Below are 21063 nucleotides of genomic sequence, written 5' to 3'. Positions count from 1 at the left end.
CCTTTAGAGTAAGTTTTACAAATCTACAGACTTTTTAAAAGTTACTGTGAACTGCCACAGGCTCTGGATTCCACAGGAGGTCCTAATGACTAGCAACTGTAATGGGCAGTACACTGAAAGCAACTGTTCTCTTTCTTCACAAAAATACACACACTTAAACAAGACAGTTTTTTAGGACAGGTTTACTTTTTTTCTCCACAGACCCTAAGGGAGAGTTTATACCATACTTTTTCATCACCAATACAGATGCAAGACAATTAAGTATCTGTTTTTCAGGACATTTATTTTGTACACAAAGTTTTAAAAGCCAAAGAAAACTGAAAATTTTAAGCATTTCCCTGAAACCCCACATTTTCTAAATTAACATGAAAGCTTGGTTATTCTATTCCTGCACTTAACAGTTCACGTAGAGTAAATTAAAGGCACTGGAATAACAAGCTTTTTCTGCCACAAAACAATTTCCTTGAAAAGCTTCCATCTTATGAACAGGCTTTGCTGTTTCATATTCAAGGACCAGGCCTTCTCCCATTTCAGTTTTAATCAGTTCGGTATTGACAGCTTTACCAGTATTTCTAAAGTTAGTACTTAGTCTTATAATAGCTTCAGATGGAAGGCTAGGAACTATAGCTTTCAGGTCTAGTGTCGATTCCTGCCCAAAATTGAGAACCATCATAAAGACTCTGTCTAACCCATCCAATTCCCTCACATAAACAAAAACATTACTGTCATTCCAGATGTAGCACATCCACCCCCGATGAATGGGTAGCTCATTGTGGCGAAGTAAAGTTAGCTCTCTGTACAAATTGAGGGTTGAGTTGGACCAGGTCATCTGGATCTGCAACAGTCAGCAGTAACAGGGTCATGTCTTTGCACTGAATGTGGGAAATACTACTTAACCTCTCACACCCATGCAGTCTGCTGAGAACACACCTATCAGAATTCCATTTTGACAATTATCTCTCTTCAAATTTGTCTGCAAATTCCACTGAAAAACTGCTTTTTCTCATGCACTTCCTTGGCACTCGTGGAGTAACAGAGACAGCAGTTATTAAGCAGGACCTAATTTCTCCAGCACTGACACTATTTCTTCCTCCCACAGTGTCCTTATAGTACCGTTTATTCAGGAGAAAGCCACAGCCATTCAAAGCTTGATACTGAGCTTTTTTTCACTAAGTCTAATCTACTGAAGTCACAGGGTTTGTTTTGTGTTTTGTTTTTCCTGTCTTTGATTTATTTTTTCTGTCTTCAATTCCGGTCAGCACTGTAGATCAGCAAAATCTCTTTGATTCACTGCTCAACTGCCTTGAAAAAATTTTTATTTACTTACGTTAGAGATGGTCTATTTTAAGTTCTTGTTACAAGGCCAGTGCTTTCTATAGTAATAGAAGTGGAAGAAAAGGCCAGATTTCAATTTAATATTAACATCCTTTTAATAATTTTAAAGAGCCAAATGGCGCATCTACATTATAATTGCAGTTGCCCTGCTTAAATGAATATAGATGAAGCAGACTCCTTGCTTGTGCAAGGATTTCCTTGTCTAATAAAATTTGTTAGGATTCAGTGCCTTTTTATTTTCCTCCCTTGAGTTTGTTCTTACTAGCTATACAAGTTCCCCCTAAGTAAAAGAAGTCAGAGCGAAATAGATACATTAAAATATTTTTAAACCATTAGAATTAGTCACACATAGATACTTACTTCAACATTTACACTTTGGTAGTCAGAGTTAACAGGTAACCAGCTACTGTTGCCTTCAGTAAAACCAGCATTAACTTTGCCATCCCACTGCATGGGGGATTTCTCTGGAAAGGTCACCTAAAAAATAAAGTGGTGTCAGAGCCATTACCTAAAAGTTACTTGTTTTGATTAGTATGTTAAAAAGTTATCCCTTGAATAGCATGTTCTCACATCTTCCAAACAATCACCATTTCAGTATTGCTTCCTTTGGTTTAATTTAAAAATTTAATAATGAGGATGTAATCCTGTTCCAAATCTAAAGAGAAAATGGTTCCTGAAATGGAGGAGAACGGATGGTCTCATGGATAAAGCATCACTGGGTAAAATGTGGAATTCCCAAATGACTCTACTAGAGTTGTCTCCCCTTGCAACAGATGTTGGATAAAAGTTTACTAATGACAGCTAGGATATTCTGATAAATATCTAGACATGCAGTCAGTGAATTTATGAGGTAATGAGTCCTAAGAAGAGATGTTGTTAAAATAACAGTAAACAACTAGTAAATGCTATTCAGTGTCTGTTCTTTTATAAACATCACACTTTTCACCTGAGAATTCTTCAAGCTTACATTTGCAAGGGGTACAATTTGGACAGGATTGTTTGTGTTAGAAAGATAAAATTATTTCCAAGTGTAAAAACTATTGAAAACCAGCTTTTAGCTGATTAAAAAGTGTCAATGTAAAAAGTCTGAAGTTCTTATTCTGAAGAATTCAGAAAAACTCTGAAAAAGCTTCCTCATTGTTATTGAAGAGCTTGCCAAAAGATCTGACACTTAATGATATAAGAGGGCATAAAATATTTTGCATGTACTTTGAGTGTTTGTTTTCCATGAAAACTGTTTTTCATATAAAGGGCACTTTTCAATACAATCTGTCAGAACAGCAGCTCAACAAAAGAAATTGTCACTTTGCTTTGTGACATTATAAATAAGGGGTTTCTCCTTTTAGCATATTCTGAAAAGCAGGGAAAAAAATACTAAGTTTTCAACACTGCTAACACTCCCTTTCATCTTTACCTCTTTCAGCTTCTCCTGACGTGTTTTAAATGCTGGGGCTAAAAACTATACCCTGAGCAAATACTCTCCATCTTTCTAAGAAACCCATTAATCGGGGACTCTTCCTCTCCAGACTGAATGAAGAACTGTTTTTCATTGTTACAAAGCTGTGAGCCACAGGGTAGCCACTACAAGAGAGTAAACGCTGAGGAGCCAAGGGCAAGGCACTTTTCTGAAGAGTATCATTCTGTCAGCAGTAATCAGCAGCAGGAAGAAAATGCAGGAGATATTTTGACCTAGGTGCTTCTCAGAGGAAATGAGATTTCCGTTTAAATCAGAAAATCATTTCCTCACACCTGAATCAGACAAACCTGGCGATGATCCTGTGCTTTTTCAAGTACCTGTTTCTCTTTGGTACAAAGGGAGCCAACACCATTGGTAACGTCACCAGAGGCTGTCTCATTCCCTAACAGAGGCTTTCCAGTGAAAACAGCATCTGCCATAGGACCATGTTCTCATGGTACTCAAAAGTGGTCATAAGAGGCAGAGCTGAGCTATTCCCTTTTGGGCATGACCTTTTCCAGTCGTGCCCATACATCTTGGACAACGAGACACAAGAGAAGTCAGGTATGATTGTAGAAGAGACAAGAAATTACAGGGGTTGAACGTGAAAACTTTTAAGTTACACAGGTCAGCACAGCGTGAAAGGCACAGACGCTTTGTTTTAATCCCCTGACCTTGAATAATCTTACTTCTGAAAATTTTTGTAATCTAACAAACACATCCTGTCATGTGTTACTTGTAGCTATGATCAAGTGAGCCAGGCACCTCATTCCCAGGCTCAGGTACCTAAATCCTTTATAGAAAGGAATCTAAAAGACAAATCAAAAAACCTTGCGTGACAAGGAAAAGCCACTTCTGCTTGCCACCAGGCAATGCTAAGCAGGAGCTGGTCTGTACACCCACCCCTTTCTGGAGGCCCCTTCTTCAGAGCTTGGGCACATTGTAGAGGGCTGTGCCTTAGACAGGTGCCTTTGCATAATCAGAGGAAAGCAGTCTGCAGGAGATGGTGACTGTAGCTACGGTCTCTCATGAACTCTGATTTACCTTTAAATAGCAGCCAGGAAATAATGGACTTTGACATAGCGATTAGGGTACTTCTGTGGGGGGAAGGAGACAGTGACTCGGTTCCTCTTGCCTCAGATGACTGCAACACACCTCTCCTAACCCCTAACCCAAGCCTGGTGTTGGCACTTGCTGCCCTTTCTCCTGAAGCAAAGCAAACCAAAGCAACGCTGCTGCAAACCATGCAAGACTGATCTGGCAGAGGACAGAAATCAGGGACCATGACTGCAGTCTAGCAGTTCAGACATGCATCAAGGCCTTGGTTCTAGTCTCTGGCCTGGCCATTTCCATGTGCTGTCCAATGGTTTTGCCATGGGGAACACCAAAAACCATCTAAACAGTGATAAAGGCTGGGTTTGGTTAACTAAAAAAAGGTCTTGTATTTTTGAAAGTTCTGCTACTCGGAACTAAACAACAGGATCAGATTTTATACGCTCTTCACTTACATTTTCTGATGCAATGTTCTCCATGCCTATTTCCTCACCATAGTAAGTTACAGGAGTACCAGGGAGGGTTAAAAGCAGCATGTTCATAACATTGGCATATTCCTTCCCAATCCGAGATGAAATCCGAGCAGCATTAGGGCTTCCAACCTGAAGGAAACATTATTCTGTTAAACACAGATTATAAATTTCCATGCATATGTGAAATTGGTTAACTAATTTAACAAGGTAGTAGGTGGTGGGGGTTTTTTTTCTTGCCCCTCCAGGCCTGTAAGGGCAATTACCTTTTTTATCTTGGTGCCAGTACAAACTTCTGCCCCAAATAATTTAGCATGCAGATGCCCTGCCAGCAGCACATGAGGCAGAAGTGAAGAGAGATGACAAACAACTCTCCACGATTACAGTTCCCTCAGATTTCTGCCATTTTCTCTGCTGTGTGAAAGTGGTGCTTGTTTTGAAAAGATCTTTTACACATCCCAAACATGCTTCCTAGCAAAGACCAGCAAGATTTTAAGTTAACTGCCCTCAGTTGCCTGCTCTATTCTATCCTGGCCCTGGGAGGTTTCCAGAATCCATTGCACTGAGTCAGTTAATGGCCAAAGATATTTGTACCAATCCCATCCTCAACGGTGGTTTAAGCCAATGCCCATTACTACATTGGAGACACCGAGGGAGAGGCATGATCATAAATTCCCTTCCGTCACCCTTGCACGGAGGGGTGTAACTGTTATTGAAGGGCAGGACAGCCAGCTGGTTGGCCAATGCCAACAACTGCGACTACAGCAGCTTAGAGTTTCACATGGATATCTGCTATAGCCCAGCCACACGCTCAGGCTGCTGCTGATCCCACTGAAATCAGTGTGTATATGTGGGGGAGGTTGCTATCGCCATAAGAGAACTATAGGTTTCTGTCACCTATTGGAACAAGCCCTTCCTGTAAGAGTTGGTCTAGAACTCTTACCGCCCAGTTTGGCCATTTTCCTGCAGGCATGTTTTTCATCCACAAGTTGACAGCTTCAAAAATACTGTTGCCCGATAGATTTTTCATGTTGATTAGGTTGAAATTAAAAGGAAAATCTGCTTCTTGGATAAAAGTTGTTCCATAATACATCATTGTTGCTTCAATGTCTTCCTTTCCGTCACCATCAGAACCCATAAACCTACAGAGAAGTACACAAGTACCTTTTCTGGCTCATTCTTGGTTTGCACAGAGCAGAAGGAAGCTAGGAATGGTGTTGGACATACTTAGAAAATAAGACAGCATTATGTTTGCTTCCCTCCTCCCCATCAAAAAAGATTAATACAGAGAAACAATATTTTGTAAAGCAGACAAGATGACAAGGAGAAATATTTCTTGGAAATTTCTGGAAAAAAACCTGTAAGAGTCAATAAAAGGCTCTAAGTATCTGACTGAAGTCTTACCTTTCTGAATCCACATCCACATAACTCCATTCCAGTAATTTTCATGCTTTACTTCACAGAAAAGGACCTGGGAGTCCCCCAAGTTGAACATGAGCCAGTGATGTGCCCTTGCAGCAAAGGTGGCTAATGGTATCCTGGGCTGCATTAGGAGCGTTGTCAGCAGGTTAAGAGAGGTGATCCTTCTCCTCTACTCAGCACTGGTGAGGCCACACCTGGATTGTGGCCTTCAGTTCTAAGCTCCGTGGTATGAGAGAGACATGGACATACTGGAGAGAGTCCAGCAAAAGGCCACTAAGACCATTAAGGGACTGGAGCATCTCTCCTACGAGGAGAGGCTGAGACGGTGGCACTGGACAAGAGAAGTCTCAGGGAGGGAATCTCATCAATGTATATAGGTATCTGAAGGGAGGGTGCAAGGACGACTGAGCCAGGTTTTTTTTTTTTTTCAGTGGTGCCCAGTGCCAGGACCAGAGGCAATGGGCACAAACAGAAACACAGGAGATTCCCTCTGAACATCAGAAAACACTTTTTCACTGTGAGGGTGATTGGGCACTGGCACAGGTTGCCCAGGGAGGTTGTGAAGTCTCCCTCCTTGGAGACGTTCAAAAGCCAGCTGGAGACTGTCCTGAGCAGCCAGCTCTAGGTGGCCCTGATGACCAGGGGAGTTGGGCCAGATAACCTCCAGAGGTCACTTCCAAACACAACCATTCTGTGATTTTAACCATCTCTGACTATGTGTCTGACATGAACGGTACTATTAATACTATGCAATAAATCAGCCACAGGGCTGATTAATTACAGTCTCTCTGTGATCTGAATGGTCGCCCATTCTGCTTACTTTTGTACAGTCCACAGACACAGCAGAGCCACCAGGGCCAATTCATTTCCTGTCTCTCACACGTTGAGAAAGAGGTAATATAGCCTATGCACCACTATTTGCATTTGAGGAAGAAAACTTTTTTATGGCATATTATGTTATTAAAAATACATTTTATTGCTAGCAAGAGGGTGACAAATTAGAGAAGAATTCCCTAGCTGTAATAATGATTACCCTAGTTGTAATAATGATTACCTGTATCGGCCAGGTTCACTGCTGAACTGATTCATGATTTGACGGAAGCTACGGATGATATCATGCATGCCAACTTGCGTGGTCGTGTAGTCATGGTAGAGCTGGGAATAGGCTGTGATACTCTCCTTGAAAGAAGAATGCAATATTTCCCATTAGTTCACCAATATTTTAGATTTCAGAACTCTCCAAATTCTTCCTGTCCTTTCCTGAGACAATGCACCAAGTCCAGATACATTTTAACTGAAATTAGTTTAGCATACCAACACTAACAGTGCAGATCTGAACTGCATTTGGGGAACTCTGAAGATATGATAGCAGAGGGATTATTATTTTCGATCCTGTCTTTCAAGAGGGAGAGTCCACCTGCAGCACTAACCAACCAAGCCTATCTGCAGCAGCGAGCACAGATGCTGCGGCCACACACCAGGATGGAAAGGTGGACAGCGTTGTTGTCGTAACTTATAAAAGCAACGATACTTGTGGAGCTGACCAGTTTCGTGTGATCCCCAGCTTCGCAGGGGAGCAGTGTCTTAGTGCTGACACTATCTGGGAACGTCCCTGAGTTCACTGCCTCAGCAAAAGCAAATAGCATAAATAACAGGGTGCATGTTTCTGAATGTGTCTGGCCACCTTTCACTGTGACATACTGCCAATATGAGGGGTTTTTGTTTTACTCCAATTCCTACTAGCAATGTAAAAGAAATACATGCTAGTGACTGCCACGGGACCCCAAGCAAGCAAGAGCTCTGAGATTACCTCCTGTATGGGCTCCCCAAAGATAACCAATCAACTATTAAAATCACAAGACTGGTCTTTTTAGACTATAAATTGAAAAGCAAATTATTTTAAACAGAAAATTCAAAGCAACTGTGTCAGAACAGAAATATGAAGGGTCTATGGACAATTCTCCTCCCACCCACAGCGCTCCTGCTTGCGGGTATCTCACTGACCTACACCTTCAGCCCAAGGGCTTCTTTCTTGTATGTGCTCCTTCTGCAGAGAGCCCAGGAGCCACCTGCCTTCCAAAGGACACGACTGACTCAGTCTTCCTAAAGCCACAATTAAGACCCAAAAGAGTAGAAACATACACTCTCTTGCCCCAGTGGGAAATACAGGGAAAAAAGCAAAGACATAACATATACGTTACTGGATTCTGGGACTTGTTCACTTGAGGCTCATCCCGTAGATGCGTTGCTTCTAAAAGAAATTTAACAGCGCTGAAACTAAATCCATCAATTCCTTTGCCGAGCCAAAATTTGATAATATCCTAGACAAAGGTAAAAGTTGAGAATTCCAAGTGAGCCCATCCCATTCAAAAATGTACATATTTAAAAAGAAAACTAAACCTGTTAATAGGTATTAATATGTAAAAATTTATTTTTTAATTTGTACTTCAAATTTTACTAGAAGTTAAAGTGAATCATGTAAATCTAAGGTCAAACTAAGATCTAAATAAAGCATGTCTTATTATTTCATCCAGTATAAAAAAGGAAAAGACTGCTTTGCAACTTCTCCCGTAATTCACATGACCAAAGCCAGGGCATGCCTCACTAAAAGCTGTTTCTAATCTCATCCATCAAAACAATTGGGCTTGTGCTAAGTGCTGTTGTTGGAGAACACCCATCATGGCTGCACACAATTAGAACACATTGATTCAAATATGCAAGAATACGTTGTTCTGCACAGATCTTGTGCCACCAATTTTCTTTTTATACAATAGAGCTCTTAAAACGTTTGTCCTCTCTTATTTGACTGATGTGAAATTTTTTATTTTATTTTCAGGCTTATTTGTTGACTTGCAGGAACACAAAAGTTATCCAAGTTAACTGCTATTGATTTCTAATTTCGCTATTAAATTCAGAGGTTAATCACTATTATTAAAATTATATATTAAAATGATATTCAGTAGCTATTACATTACTACAATTTTAATTGCTCTAGTTTTAATAAACACCTCTAAAGTTCAGTCCCTCTTGAGTGGTTTCTGCAAATGTTCTTTTAGACCAGATACTTGTCTTTATCTGAGGACAAAAACTTTTTTTTTTTAGACAACTATTGAATTGCCTTTTTTAAAATGTATGAAGTACACTTGCCTGAATAGACTGGAGTAGAACTAGTCCACACAAGCTTTACAGATTTTTGTTTGGCAAATAAAGACTCCGCCTTACTGAGTTGTACTTTCTAGTAGAGGCATTCTGAAAGCAGCAGCTGTCGATATGGTGTCTGTCCAATACTGAATCCACCAAAAACTAATTCATGCTTACGCACGTACTCATCACAAAAGCAACACCAGGTATCAGCAGTGCAAATATCAAGCACTGACGTGGTACTCACTGAGATCAATCTACTTTTATTTATGCAAGAAAGCTACAACAGGCTGGCTGCTAAGTTGCATTGCTCTTGCATGCCCTGTAGCTAAACCAAAGACTTTAGCTTCTCTGGAAAAATCCGTTTGCTTCCTGCTCAGTCCTCCTACCTTTCTGAAACAGGATTTTGAATTAAAATACTAGAGAAAGATTATTCTTTAACATGCTGGAGCAATTAATGATGTTCATAAGCATTTAACCAAGGTTGGTGTTATCAGGCCAAACTTACTAGTTTTCATTTCATCTCTTTGCATAGGAAACGCAGCATCTATTTGCTACTGGAGCTTCAGTGATGTATCAGGTACCATTAAAAAAAAATTAGCCAGGACCATTGAAAAGTATGTGCAATGCTAGGAAAAAAGGTGTGAGTGGAAAGACGTGGCGTTAAGGGAAGTACCAACATGTAGAGACATTACTAGTGGACTTCTTCAAGGATCAGTCTCGAGAACAGACTCATTTCATGCTTTAGTTAACTAAGTATGACCAAAAGCGTTTTGTTTCTTCATGCACATGCAGTACCCATGGTGAGGGGAGAGGCTCCAGAGAGACAGTGAGATAATCACAGTAGAACTGGGCAGCTGTGAAAACTACTGCCCAAGAAATGCATCAAAATTCAACAGTACAAAGTAGCAAACACTTAAGGACTAAATCGAAACACTTGAGGTAGCTGTACTACCTGATGGGGTATAACTTCAAGGAGGGGGGAAAAAAAAAAATAAAAAAAGAAAAAAGCAGCAATTGTCATACTCCCCATGTTCAGGCCCACTTCCCCATATTTTAATGAATTGTACCTTGTCTGCCAGCAGACGTGATGCAGACAGGCATGAGGTTTCATCAGAGCATGACCTTGCCTTGGTGAAGCACTTGTGCTGTGAGGGCTGTCCATCTCTGTCCCCAGTAAAGTCCTCAGAGATGTAGACAGATCGAAACTCACTATCTCCCCCTTACCCACAAGCCCAGGCGTTCTTTGTAATTCAAATCAGCATTGCCTCACTTCCTTGAAAATCCAAACATCTCTTTGCTAAAACAAGGTGCCATGCCTGCATTTGACTGGCTAATTAACAGGTCCTTGTATCAACAGAGATAAAAACTTCTCTCCACTTGAGTGATTCAGCTCTGTTTCAGCACAGGCTTCAGTGCAAGAGCCGCTTTTCCTTCCACGTCAATCTTTCCATTAATTGTTGTCCTTGATACAACATCCAAAGGGACTAAGTGCCTTCATCCTTGGCTCTTGATGGTGACTAGAGCTGATAGGAGTTAACTGCTTCCAGAAAGCAGTCATGGTGGATTATTTGACTACTAGCACCAAGTCCAAAGCAAGTAACAGCAATCTTAGGACACAGAGGGAGAAGTACCTATGCCATTGTACAGGATTCTGCCCAGACATCTTTTCTGTTAAATTGGTTTAATTCTGGCCATCTGCGTTTGAGAAAAAACCTCTGGCTGGAAGCGCTGCAAGGAATAAGTAGCAGCTAAACAAAAGGATGGAGAGCCTCTCACTTCTGGGAAGACTGGAAAAGTCTACCCCATTTAATCTAGTTTAACAAAAGCTGAAGGGAGATGTCATCAGAGCTGAAAAACAAGTAAGCATAAGCAAGGGTGGGAAAAGCTATTTCAGCTGAAGAACAGGTTTGGTTCATAGAGAGCTAAGTACAAAGAGTTTGTGAATAAGGTTAGACTGAAAAGTAGAGGGCTCCTGAAGCATCAAAGCAAAAAAAAATTTTAAGATAGCCTTTAGTGGGAAGAGAAAGCAAAAGGGAGGTCCTTTAAAAGTGCAATACCTGTTCCAAAACCCCATCAAGATCTTGCCAGGCACTTGTGAGAGCAGGGGACTTAAGTTGGCAAAAAAGCAATAGTCCTATCTTCTTAAAAGCCAGAGGACTGCAACACCACCCGCTACCAGTACTTTCACTCAAGGACAATTTTATTTGGATTTCTTTTTTTTGGTTGCTTGTTTGCTTTTAAATTATAAAGACTTGAACAAAGTAGCTCTGATACTGGAAGCATTAGAAGACAAAGCCTGAATTTTGCTTATACACTTAACGTTTGTTTAAACACCTTTTTTTTTTCAAGACTTTACATAAGCTGCAATCCTTGAATTACTTCCAACTAGATTGTAAATTGTATAGCACAAATAATCAGAGAAATTAAGTGTAGAAATAGCTGCTTTGCTGTTGGCACAGCAGCAGTGGGTTACATACTTACATGGATTTCCTGTTGGACAGCAAGGTTGTGAAAATTTAAGTCTGGCTGTTCTTTCCCAAACTGATGAAAATAACATTGCTTTCTCACATCATCAAACTGCCAGCTGGAATTCCCAAAGATGCTCACCTGCTCATATAAGGAGGGGGATAATCAGAACTCTTAATTTAACAAACATTTAGTCCTGTGCATACTTTAACATGTGGTACATTACAAGCACAACAAGCCTATCAACTGATTAAATTTTGAGTAGATTTTGGTACTCATGTTTTTGGTACTCATGTTTTACATTTCCTTCTCCTGCTAGTTGCTCTCCCTTTAGTCGTGTTTTGCCATGTGTATTTCTTGTTCAATGTTCTGTTTCATTGCTGGTTTTTTTTGTAAGTAGACTTTCACTGGGAATTATTCAGAATAGAGTGGAAAACATGGGTGGGAACATTTCTTTTGGAATTGTTTTTCCTAAAGCTTATGAAAAATAGCTTTAGTTAACTTAGTGCTTTCCACAATCTGGTATCATCCCTTTGAAGCGCCAACAACAGTCAACATGTTAAAATGCTAACTTAATCATCTCTCTAATAAAAGATTCCAAAAACTAAGATAGCTCTTAAGAATCTAAGTTGGAAAAAAAAAAATTCACTAGCTGGTACAAAATATTAATTCCACCTTGAGATTTTGGAATATGCAAGTTGCTAATCATGCATCTATCAGTTCAAATTTCAAATAAATATATTTGAAATAGGCAACGCACTTTCTGGCCTGATCACCTTCCAGAAAAAGGAAAAAAAAACCCCAAACCCAAGAACACACAGTTTTGTTTCCCTCCCCACCAACTATGATTTCAGAGGAGCTGAGATGAAGTTTCTAGAGCACAGTACCCAGACACAGAAGGGGGCACGTGTGAACAGCTTGCGCACAACTATCCCTTTTTCTGTTTGTTTAATGAGTGAAGATTTAACACTGGGGTAAAGAAACAAAAGTCACTTTAAAAATTCTGTTTTAAGTAGGAACCCCTCCACCCTGAGCTGGTTTAAATCTTCATCTGCACTAGCTCATTTAGTAACATCACTTTGTACCTCTCACCAGTCATTTATAACCCAGTGTACATTGGGACAGTTATGTTACAGCTGCTTTTGCTATGTAGCAACCTGCATCCAGTTTGGGATTTGCACATGTCCCTTCCCATGTTTACCCAGTTGTTTGGAGGAGTGATCGAACCAGCAGCCCGCACGCAGTCCTGCCAAATGTAGTAGTCCGTGTACTTCCCGGTCCGATTGCGACTCAGCTGAAACCATCGGTGTTTGTCACTTGTGTGGTTTGGTATTAAATCCATTATCACCTTTAACCCTTAGAAATCAAACCATTAAAAAAACTGTTAAATTCAGCCTTATAAGACAAAGCTCACATATTTTCTTAATGCAGTATCAGAAGTGTTTGGGCTTCTTCCTTCCCAGAGGTCTGGCGAAAAAGGAAGGCTCGTGCTGGCAGGGTTTAGGCTCGAGGGACCGGTGAGCACATTACATTTTGAGCCAGCACAGCCCCATTGGCTGCTGATATGGGAATGCACAGACACAAACAAAAGGCCCCAGATACTGATGCAGTTAGTCTAACGAGAGTCTGCAAGTAGCTGCAACACATCTTGCTGGTCTTGTTCCCCCCTGCCCATTGCTGGGGAGGGGAAGGAGGGGGAAGAAAAATCGGAACGGATTTCTGCTGTTACCAGCCACTTCCACTAACTCTGACTTCAACATCTGTCTCCCACCTCCCAGGTGGGAAAGGCACTTCACCAGTCTAGCATCAGTGAACACATGTTCTCCCTCACCCGTCTTAAAGACTAGACATTTTTTGAAATCCCAAATTTTTTGGGACTGGCAAACCATTTTCCATTCAGCCCAAGAGCTGTAAGGGGAAACACCTGAGCAAACATTTGGTCTACGGCATAAACACACCAGCCAAGGTTGCAATCATGGGAAGGAAGCGAATGTTCCCTCCCAACCCCGTAATTATCTTCCTACTTTCTCCAGAAAGCAGCCATCAGTCATAAAATTCAAAGTCAGAAACAACGGCATTTCAGCCTTGATCCCGTTGCACTATTGATGCCCATACCCATACGCACCAGGGAGCGCGGACAGCATGTCAGCCCTACTACCCATGAACTTCCTTGGAGGGGACCATGCTTTGCATAAGACGTACAGCAGCATGACACTGCTTTTGATCTCCCCATGCCTTCTGTCCTGCTTCCAGCATTACCCCAGCACCCAAGGGTGGGAAACTGCAATCACAGAGCTTGCGTTGCTGTAGAGCTAACATGTACCCTTCACTGGCACCTCCATCTACTTCTGCTCAGTGCCACCATGGGGGAATTTCCAGATGCACAAATAGAAATCTCGGATCATAAACTAGCACTACGAGGTACACCCGTATAATATGAGTGAACGTCTTTGATAGAGTTATTTTGCTTGGAGTTGCAGCTTACCTCTATCATGTATGGCTGCAAGCAGATTCTCAAAATCGCTCATTGATCCAAACATGGGATCAATATCATAGAAGTCTTCAGCTCCATATCCAAGGTCTTTTAAGGGAGACTTATAGAAAGAGGTGATCCAGATGGTTTTTATATTCAAATACGTGATATGGTCCAGTTTTTCTTGGATACCTGTTTAAAAGAAAAGGGCATCATCTGTTTAGAAAAGACAAAATATTTCTGTTGAAATATGTCTGCCGTGGGGTCTCAGTCAAAGATGGTACACAGGTCCCTTTGATACATAACCATCCCCTGTTTTCACTGATCTCAGGTAGCAGGGCAATCTTGACATTTCTTCAGGGATAGCACGAGATCACAGAATAGAAACTATTCAGAGCCACTTTTATAAGGAAGATAAAGCAGGAATTTAAAAAACCTCATCAGATCAAAGCAATTTTCTACTCTGTATTATAAGAAGATTTACAATTTCACTTAGTAAATTTAACACTCACTTCTGTAAACAAACTCCTATATTTTGTTAAAATGCAGCAACAGCATTACTTTCCCATTTCAAGGAACAGCAATTAATCCTCAGACCACCCAAAGGGAAACACAATTTTAATGCAAAGATCCCAGGTTTTCCCTGCCATTAGGAAAAAAACTCTTATGAAGTTTTTCTGTTGTTTTCTTTAAAGACACCTCAACTCCAGCCTCCCCTAGTATTTTTAAATCCCAAACTTTCCTATCTTCCTGATGCGTTACTACTGGCATACAAGAGAAGAAACAGTTTCTTCTCCAACTTGTCAGCAGAGTATATTATAGCTAGCGCTTCTTCTTTAGAAGTTTAGTGTCCGTTATAGTGTTGAGCCTTCCCCTTCTGAAACTTAAGTCTCAGCTAAGCTAAGTGGCATTGCCTCTTACTATCAGGTACTACTCTCAATACATTCATGAGAGCTCAAAAACACCCAGACCATGAACAAAACAAAAAGTAACACATCTTTTTCTCCTCTTTGTCACTTTTCCTTATGAAGAGGCAGCCAACCTAATATGACAAAGTGCTTAGCACCACCCATCCTTCCGACTGACCTCAGTTTTGTGGAGGTATTTTGCTCTGATGACAGTTATGCTGCTGCTCGCTCTCAGCCCCACCTCTAAACATCTGTTCTAACTCCAGGCTTGGATTTAACAACTCGAACAAGAAGCTCCTAGATCTATTAATGACAATGCGAATTGCCATTAATGATTAGTCAGACAACTTTTATTCCTCTCTCCAGTAGGGTGGCTTTCTCCATCAGGAGATTTGTCTATTTTTTTTTTAAGTGTATATACACACATGTACATACACACACAGACTACTTCTACACAGCTTTGCACATACCAAGAATGGAAATTCACCCACCTTTCAGATCCCCATTCCCATCCATGTTGCTGTCCTTGAAAGAACGAGGATAGATCTGATAAATAGGACTGGCCTGCCACCAGTCAAGGCACTTTGGAGAGAGAGCAATAATCGCAATTGTAGCGCACACGAGCACGACAGCAGCGGCAATTATGAGCCAGAAGAGAATCTCCCTGGTGACTCTGTACCGGGCTTGGCTGGAGAACTTCAGCAAGACTTCTTTCGGCATCCCTGCATAGGGCTTCAACGCTAGCTCCTCCGTAGCCACTGGGTCCATGGCAACAACGCATTGTTTTGGCATTTCTTCTTGGCTACAGGTATCGGTCTCCTTGTCATCAAAAGCCTCATTTTGAACAAATCCGTTGTTCTCCACACCTCCCTTCTCACTCAGCTCCATAGGTAAGCTCTTAGCTTCCTCCTCAACCATTTTACTTCATGGGTCTTGTCCTGGAGACTCCGACCACAGCAAGGAAGCGTGCCAACACACCTTTGTTCAGTGAAATGAGAAGCAGCGTAATTAGCATCTGGGTTTATAATCAATCCTGACCAACTGGTCAAAGTTCAAAAAGAGACAAAAAGGGCAAAGTGCTCCTGCTTTTCTGCACAACAGGCATCTTCAACAAGATAACAAAATACTAGAAGAAAGTGCAGTCTTCCAGGGAGGCAAGCCTATCGCTCATACCAGCCAGGCAGAGTTATGTTTACTGTTGCTCTCTCTAGTACACCAAACTTCTCCTCCTTTTGACAGCTGTGAAAAATTTGGGGGTTTTTTACCAATAAAAGGTTTAGTAAATATACACCTTTCCAGATTGGTCATGGCCTTCTGCATGTAAAGTGGTCTGAGTATTAATAAGTAATTTAAACATAGACAGCAAGAACGAGGTGTTGACAACTTCTGGCCCAAAAGGAACAACACAGACTAACTAAGAAGAAAAGATACAGAGGCCATTGTGCTTCATTTCTCACAGCTTAGAAAAACAAAACCCCCCAAACTAACTAACCCAACCCAGCCCATCCACAACTCTTAAGCAGTAACACCATGATAAGGCACATACCGATCCTGCGATTCATGGCATGTGACAGGTTGCTACACCCAGAGCTATCCCTGGGTCAGGACAGGATAGCTCTGCACAGGCACAAGCAAGACTCGAGAGAAAAACCAACTGCCCTCTATTGAAATCCCCTTTTTTTAAAAAAAAAATTGTTAAAAGGAAAGTGACCTTTCCTTTTTCCTTTTCCCCCCTTTCTACTGCTGTAGCCAGGAAAAAGCATTGCCCACTGTCTGCACAAGCGTGCACAGATTTATATATCTGCCTCCCCTAAGTCCTAGCTGCCCTGAAGCCAGAGAGCCCTAACACAGGCCCTTCATACCTGCCCAGGCATACTGAAGGAAACACAACACAATATATATTTGCAAAGGAGCTGCCTTATCACATGTAAAAGCAAACACCTGCCCACGACCATAGGGTCAGGGTCCCAGGGAAATTCCCATGGGCAATTGCAGTTGAGAAAAGGTTGGTTTTGGCCTCAAAAAAGTATTTATTATGTTTGCCTCAAACCATGAAAGAAGTTTGTAAACTAATGACTGAAAAAAAATACAGCATGCAATATTCAATTGATTCAAAAACGTGTTATTTCTTCTGTAGCTGAGCTAAGAAGAGGTCTTTTTCTCTGACAGATTTAATCCTTTACTTCCCCTTCCTCAGAGCAGTGCCTGGCAGCAACCTCAGCCTGTGCAGTCAGGCAGTTGCCGGAGCATGTGAGATAGCGGCAGTAGTTTCAGTGTCTGTAATTTCAGTACTGCCAGGAGATTATTTGAAACAGTCTCCCTTCTAATGACTCTGCAGTCTTACCATCATGGTATCAGTAAGTCGTGAAAGCTTCCAGGCAGGCACAGGCACTCAGGGCATAAGTTCGTATTCAGTACCTGCTTTGAATGTGTGGGTCTCTGTTTGCTCTATACTTCATTCATCTTCTCCATAACACCAACCCTCTCCCCTTTAAATCGCTTCATTTCAATGACTTCATTTCAGATTAAAATAATAGCAAGTGTGTAAATACTGAAAATTTTTAGATTGCATCAATGTACACCTCAAGACCTTAAGTACTCTCCGCCTTGCTTTTCACCCCAAGAGTTCTAAACACGCTTGTGGCTTCCTTCCCAAAAACTCCTTCAAGCACCGAAGTGCAGCAGGTTGGAGGCAAGAGCAAAGGATGACCAAAATGCAACCGCCTGCCACGGATGTGTGGCTCAGCAGAGCCAACAGGGCTTGGGATGGTCGGGCACAGAGAGAGGGCTCGGGGCCGGGGAAAGGCCAGGAACAGACAGAGTCACAGCACACTCAGTTTTGGGTTGTTGGGTTTTGTTTGTTTGGGGTTTTTTGGTTGGTTGTTTTGCCTTTTTTTTTTCTAGACCATAAGCATATTTCTAAATTGTGTGGCTGCCACAATACAGAATCAGAGTTGAGAATATGGATCGATATATGAACAGATACAAAAACATAGGCACCGAATTTCTATGTACACGCACCCCCCAGCAATGCATGACCCTCCAAAAACCCTGCTACTCACCACAGGAACAAAGCCAGGTCTCCCAGATCACGACACTGTGCAAAACCAATGCCTGTAAGGTGAGGCTTGGGTCCTGCTGTGATATTTAGAAACAGAGAGGTAAGTAGTATGTAAAAAAAGTTGAAGAAGGACATTCACTGAAAAAAGTCAACTAGGAGTTAACTCTGACAAGCAGACGATACACTAGTTATCCAAGTAGCTGTGTTGTTTTGTTTGTTTATTTGCTTTTTGTTTATTTTTAAAATGCATTCCCAGCCATAGCATCGCATCCGAAAGGAGCGGCCACCACCCTGCTCATTCCAAGTCTTTCCTACCAGGCTAACGAGGACAACCTCCCTCCTCCCTGCATTTGTAGAAAATGCGAAGGATGTATTCACCCTGGAAGACAACTGCATGACAAAACAGCAAAGCGTTAACAGTGAGATCTAATCAGATTTTAGTGCTTGTTTTTCTTTCTTCATTTCTCTCTGTAACATCACGCCTGACACATGAGCCCGCAGAGCCAAGGCCAGCCACGCTGTTGGTTTGCTTGGTACCGCATCGTGACTGCGTCATGCAGAACTTGCTGCAAGTCATGGTCAGTGTCTCTTTTGAAGAACGCAGCCCAAGTTCGAGGATCCTCGTGTTTACCATTTTGCAGCATGGACATACAATGAGAGAAGGCAGGTGTCAAAGCATTTACATACTCTAGATGCCGATCAGCACTTCTACAAGGCCCATAAAGCATCTCTGGCACATCACTGGGACACAGACATGTAATTTATCATAACAAATAGCTGCTCAATAGGCAATGCTACATGACCGTGACTTAAGATGCAATTTCATGTCTAATTCACCAGCATTTAACATTAATTTAATCAACTCTTACCCCTGACTGCTTGTTCCTGCCTTGCATTGCCGCCTGCCTCGTGCCAGGTGAAGTGTTTAGGCAGCTGTGCAGCGAACTACATTGGGAAACAGATTTGGCTGAAAGAAAAAAAGTAAATTCATTTTTCAGACAACTCTTTTCTTAATCCACCTGGTCCGCATGAGACTACGTGAATGCTTCTGCCTGCCCAGGACTGGGAGGAGGACAACAGGCAAGGAGAGGGGCCAGGACTCAAAGCACAGCTACTCGACTGAGCAACTCTTCAGGCAAATCATAGCCTTCATTTCTAACATGCATTTTAGCACATTCCTGTCTGCCCCTTAGAGAAAGTCAGGGAGTAGAAAGCAGTTAAGTCTCACACCCACAAACACTGCGGGAATCAAAAACAGGGAGAGGGTTTAAATCCTGTTAATGGCTTACCCACAACCACGCATGGAAACTGCAGAGGATCAGGGACCTAAACCCACTTCACCCAAAACACTGCTGAAACACTGGTTCCAAGTGAGTATTTCAGCCCCCCCCCCCCCCCCTTTTCTTTAAGCCAGTAAACTTCATGGTGATAATTGCCTGCATGGACATGCGTGCTTGATGTAAAGATATAGCGAGGTTACCCTTCGTATGCATACTTTTAACAACTGATAAAGGCTGATTTAGTATGTCAGTAGTCAGAAGCTGCCACTGCTCTCGGTATGCGTGGTTGGGAAATGGTAACTTTTCCCTTATTCAAACGTCTTGCAGGGCCAAGGCCTGCTCTGCAAACCCTGCCGCATGGGAACCGTGTCTTCAAGAGAGCCCCTCCTGTCCCAGTGTAATCTCTAAGTAACATTAAAGGCTTACTTATACCTTAAGTAGGACAGATTATGTCTTAATTGCCAAGGGTCCAGCTGAAAAGAGGAGCATTATGCTGCTGCGGCAGATAAATGCAGCGTGCATGAAGCAGAGGCTGTGCATAGATGAATTCGTGTGCACTACCTCAGACTTCCTCCGGTGGCTATGGGGCACGCAAAGATACAGGGACACACTCAATTATTTTAAGGTTAAAACAGATCATGAACCATCCTCGAAACAAACAGGTCGCTGTCTTGGCGAACATAGGGTTTTTACAGCCAGACTGCAATCGTATTTCAGATCAACTCCACATTGCTACGCAATAAGAGCACGAGCAGGTACCACCGGAGCACAGGTAGGTTTAGGCTGGACATCTGGACCTTGAATACTAAAAATTCTTCTAGAAAACCTGGAGGGCAAATACGGCCAAGGAGCTTAAAACAGATCTGGACAATCACCTACCACGGACCCCGGAGAACAAGCCCAATAATCTGGTACTCCCTCCTGTTTTTTCCTCATAGACTAAAAATAAAGCTACACAGGTATTTGGTTTTTATTACAGACCTATTTTTTTCCCCTCTCCTCGACATGAGGAGTTGCTCGCCTTAAAATTATTTGATAAAGGGAAACTGTAAACTTCATCTTAAGAGAGGCAGATCACCAACAATTCCCACTGAGCTTTAACTTTTTCCTTTAAAAACACATTTTATGTATGCAGGCGTTATGCTTCTGGCTTGCTCTCAAGCAATTCTGAAATGGTTCCCTCCTGGGCAATTTTAGAGTTTAGCAGGAGTAACTAGCCAATGCAACTGCGTTAGCAGAATCCACTGAAAAGCGTTCAACAGTAAAGAAAACACTTCACATTCTGTGCCAGTTATTCTGTTTATCTCAGGGTCAGATAGGGAAACAAAACCAATCGGTATGTGGGCAGTAATAGCTGCTATCTGCACACAGATTGCCACGGTTATTTCTATAAGATGGAGGGGTTAATTTCCACAAGTATTTCTTATATATAATTATTTAGATGCATGGGCTGACTAAGTAGTCTGCTGTTTGATGCTATACAAATGCCAAGTAGCTTGCTAGTTACTGGATACCATACATATTACACCGAAAACCATACAGAGGAGTGATTAAGCACCCTAATGTGCTAAGTGTAGGCAGATGTTTATTGTTAAAAAGTTCTCTTGCCTAATGCTTTTTCATTAAATGGTTTGTTACCACTGGAGCTGGTCTGACATAATGCACTTCACCGCTAAATATAACCTCATTATTTACAGAATCAGGGCCAGCTTTACACCCATGTAAAGAGGCAAACACTACAGTTGTCAGTTTTTCCCCAGCGGCTCCCACAAGACTGATGGATAAGTCTGACCTTTAAAGCTACATTTCATTCAGCACTAAGAAAGTCCTCCCTTGATGCGGAGGGCAGCTGTCAAGAGAGAGACACTCTTGACGAACAAGTTTCTGACGTGGTATCTTTTACCCTGGGCATCCCTGACCATGTGTGAGGTTTCTGCCATCAGCCTGAAGTCCTGGAGGGTCACAAAACATAATTGCATGGGATGCCATGACATC

General features: G+C 41.8%; 1 protein-coding gene across 1 annotated transcript; it reads right to left on the bottom strand.

The window, feature by feature from the left end:
• Window positions 1-53: 53 nt before the first annotated feature.
• On the bottom strand, window positions 54-15645 carry SLC3A1 (solute carrier family 3 member 1). The gene is made up of 11 exons (XM_009813063.2): window positions 15219-15645; window positions 13832-14011; window positions 12548-12702; window positions 11362-11487; window positions 7938-8057; window positions 6791-6915; window positions 5258-5456; window positions 4296-4446; window positions 3783-3814; window positions 1696-1797; window positions 54-835 (listed from the first exon to the last, which is right to left on the bottom strand). The coding sequence occupies exons 1-11, from the start codon at window positions 15643-15645 to the stop codon at window positions 395-397; spliced, it is 2058 nt and encodes a 685-aa protein (XP_009811365.2). The 3' UTR covers window positions 54-394.
• Window positions 15646-21063: the final 5418 nt, after the last annotated feature.

Source organism: Gavia stellata, chromosome 2, assembly GCF_030936135.1.
Source record: "Gavia stellata isolate bGavSte3 chromosome 2, bGavSte3.hap2, whole genome shotgun sequence".
NCBI lineage: Eukaryota > Metazoa > Chordata > Aves > Gaviiformes > Gaviidae > Gavia > Gavia stellata.
The sequence above is the reverse complement of the archived record's forward strand: the minus strand, read 5'-3'. Positions and strand labels throughout refer to the sequence as shown.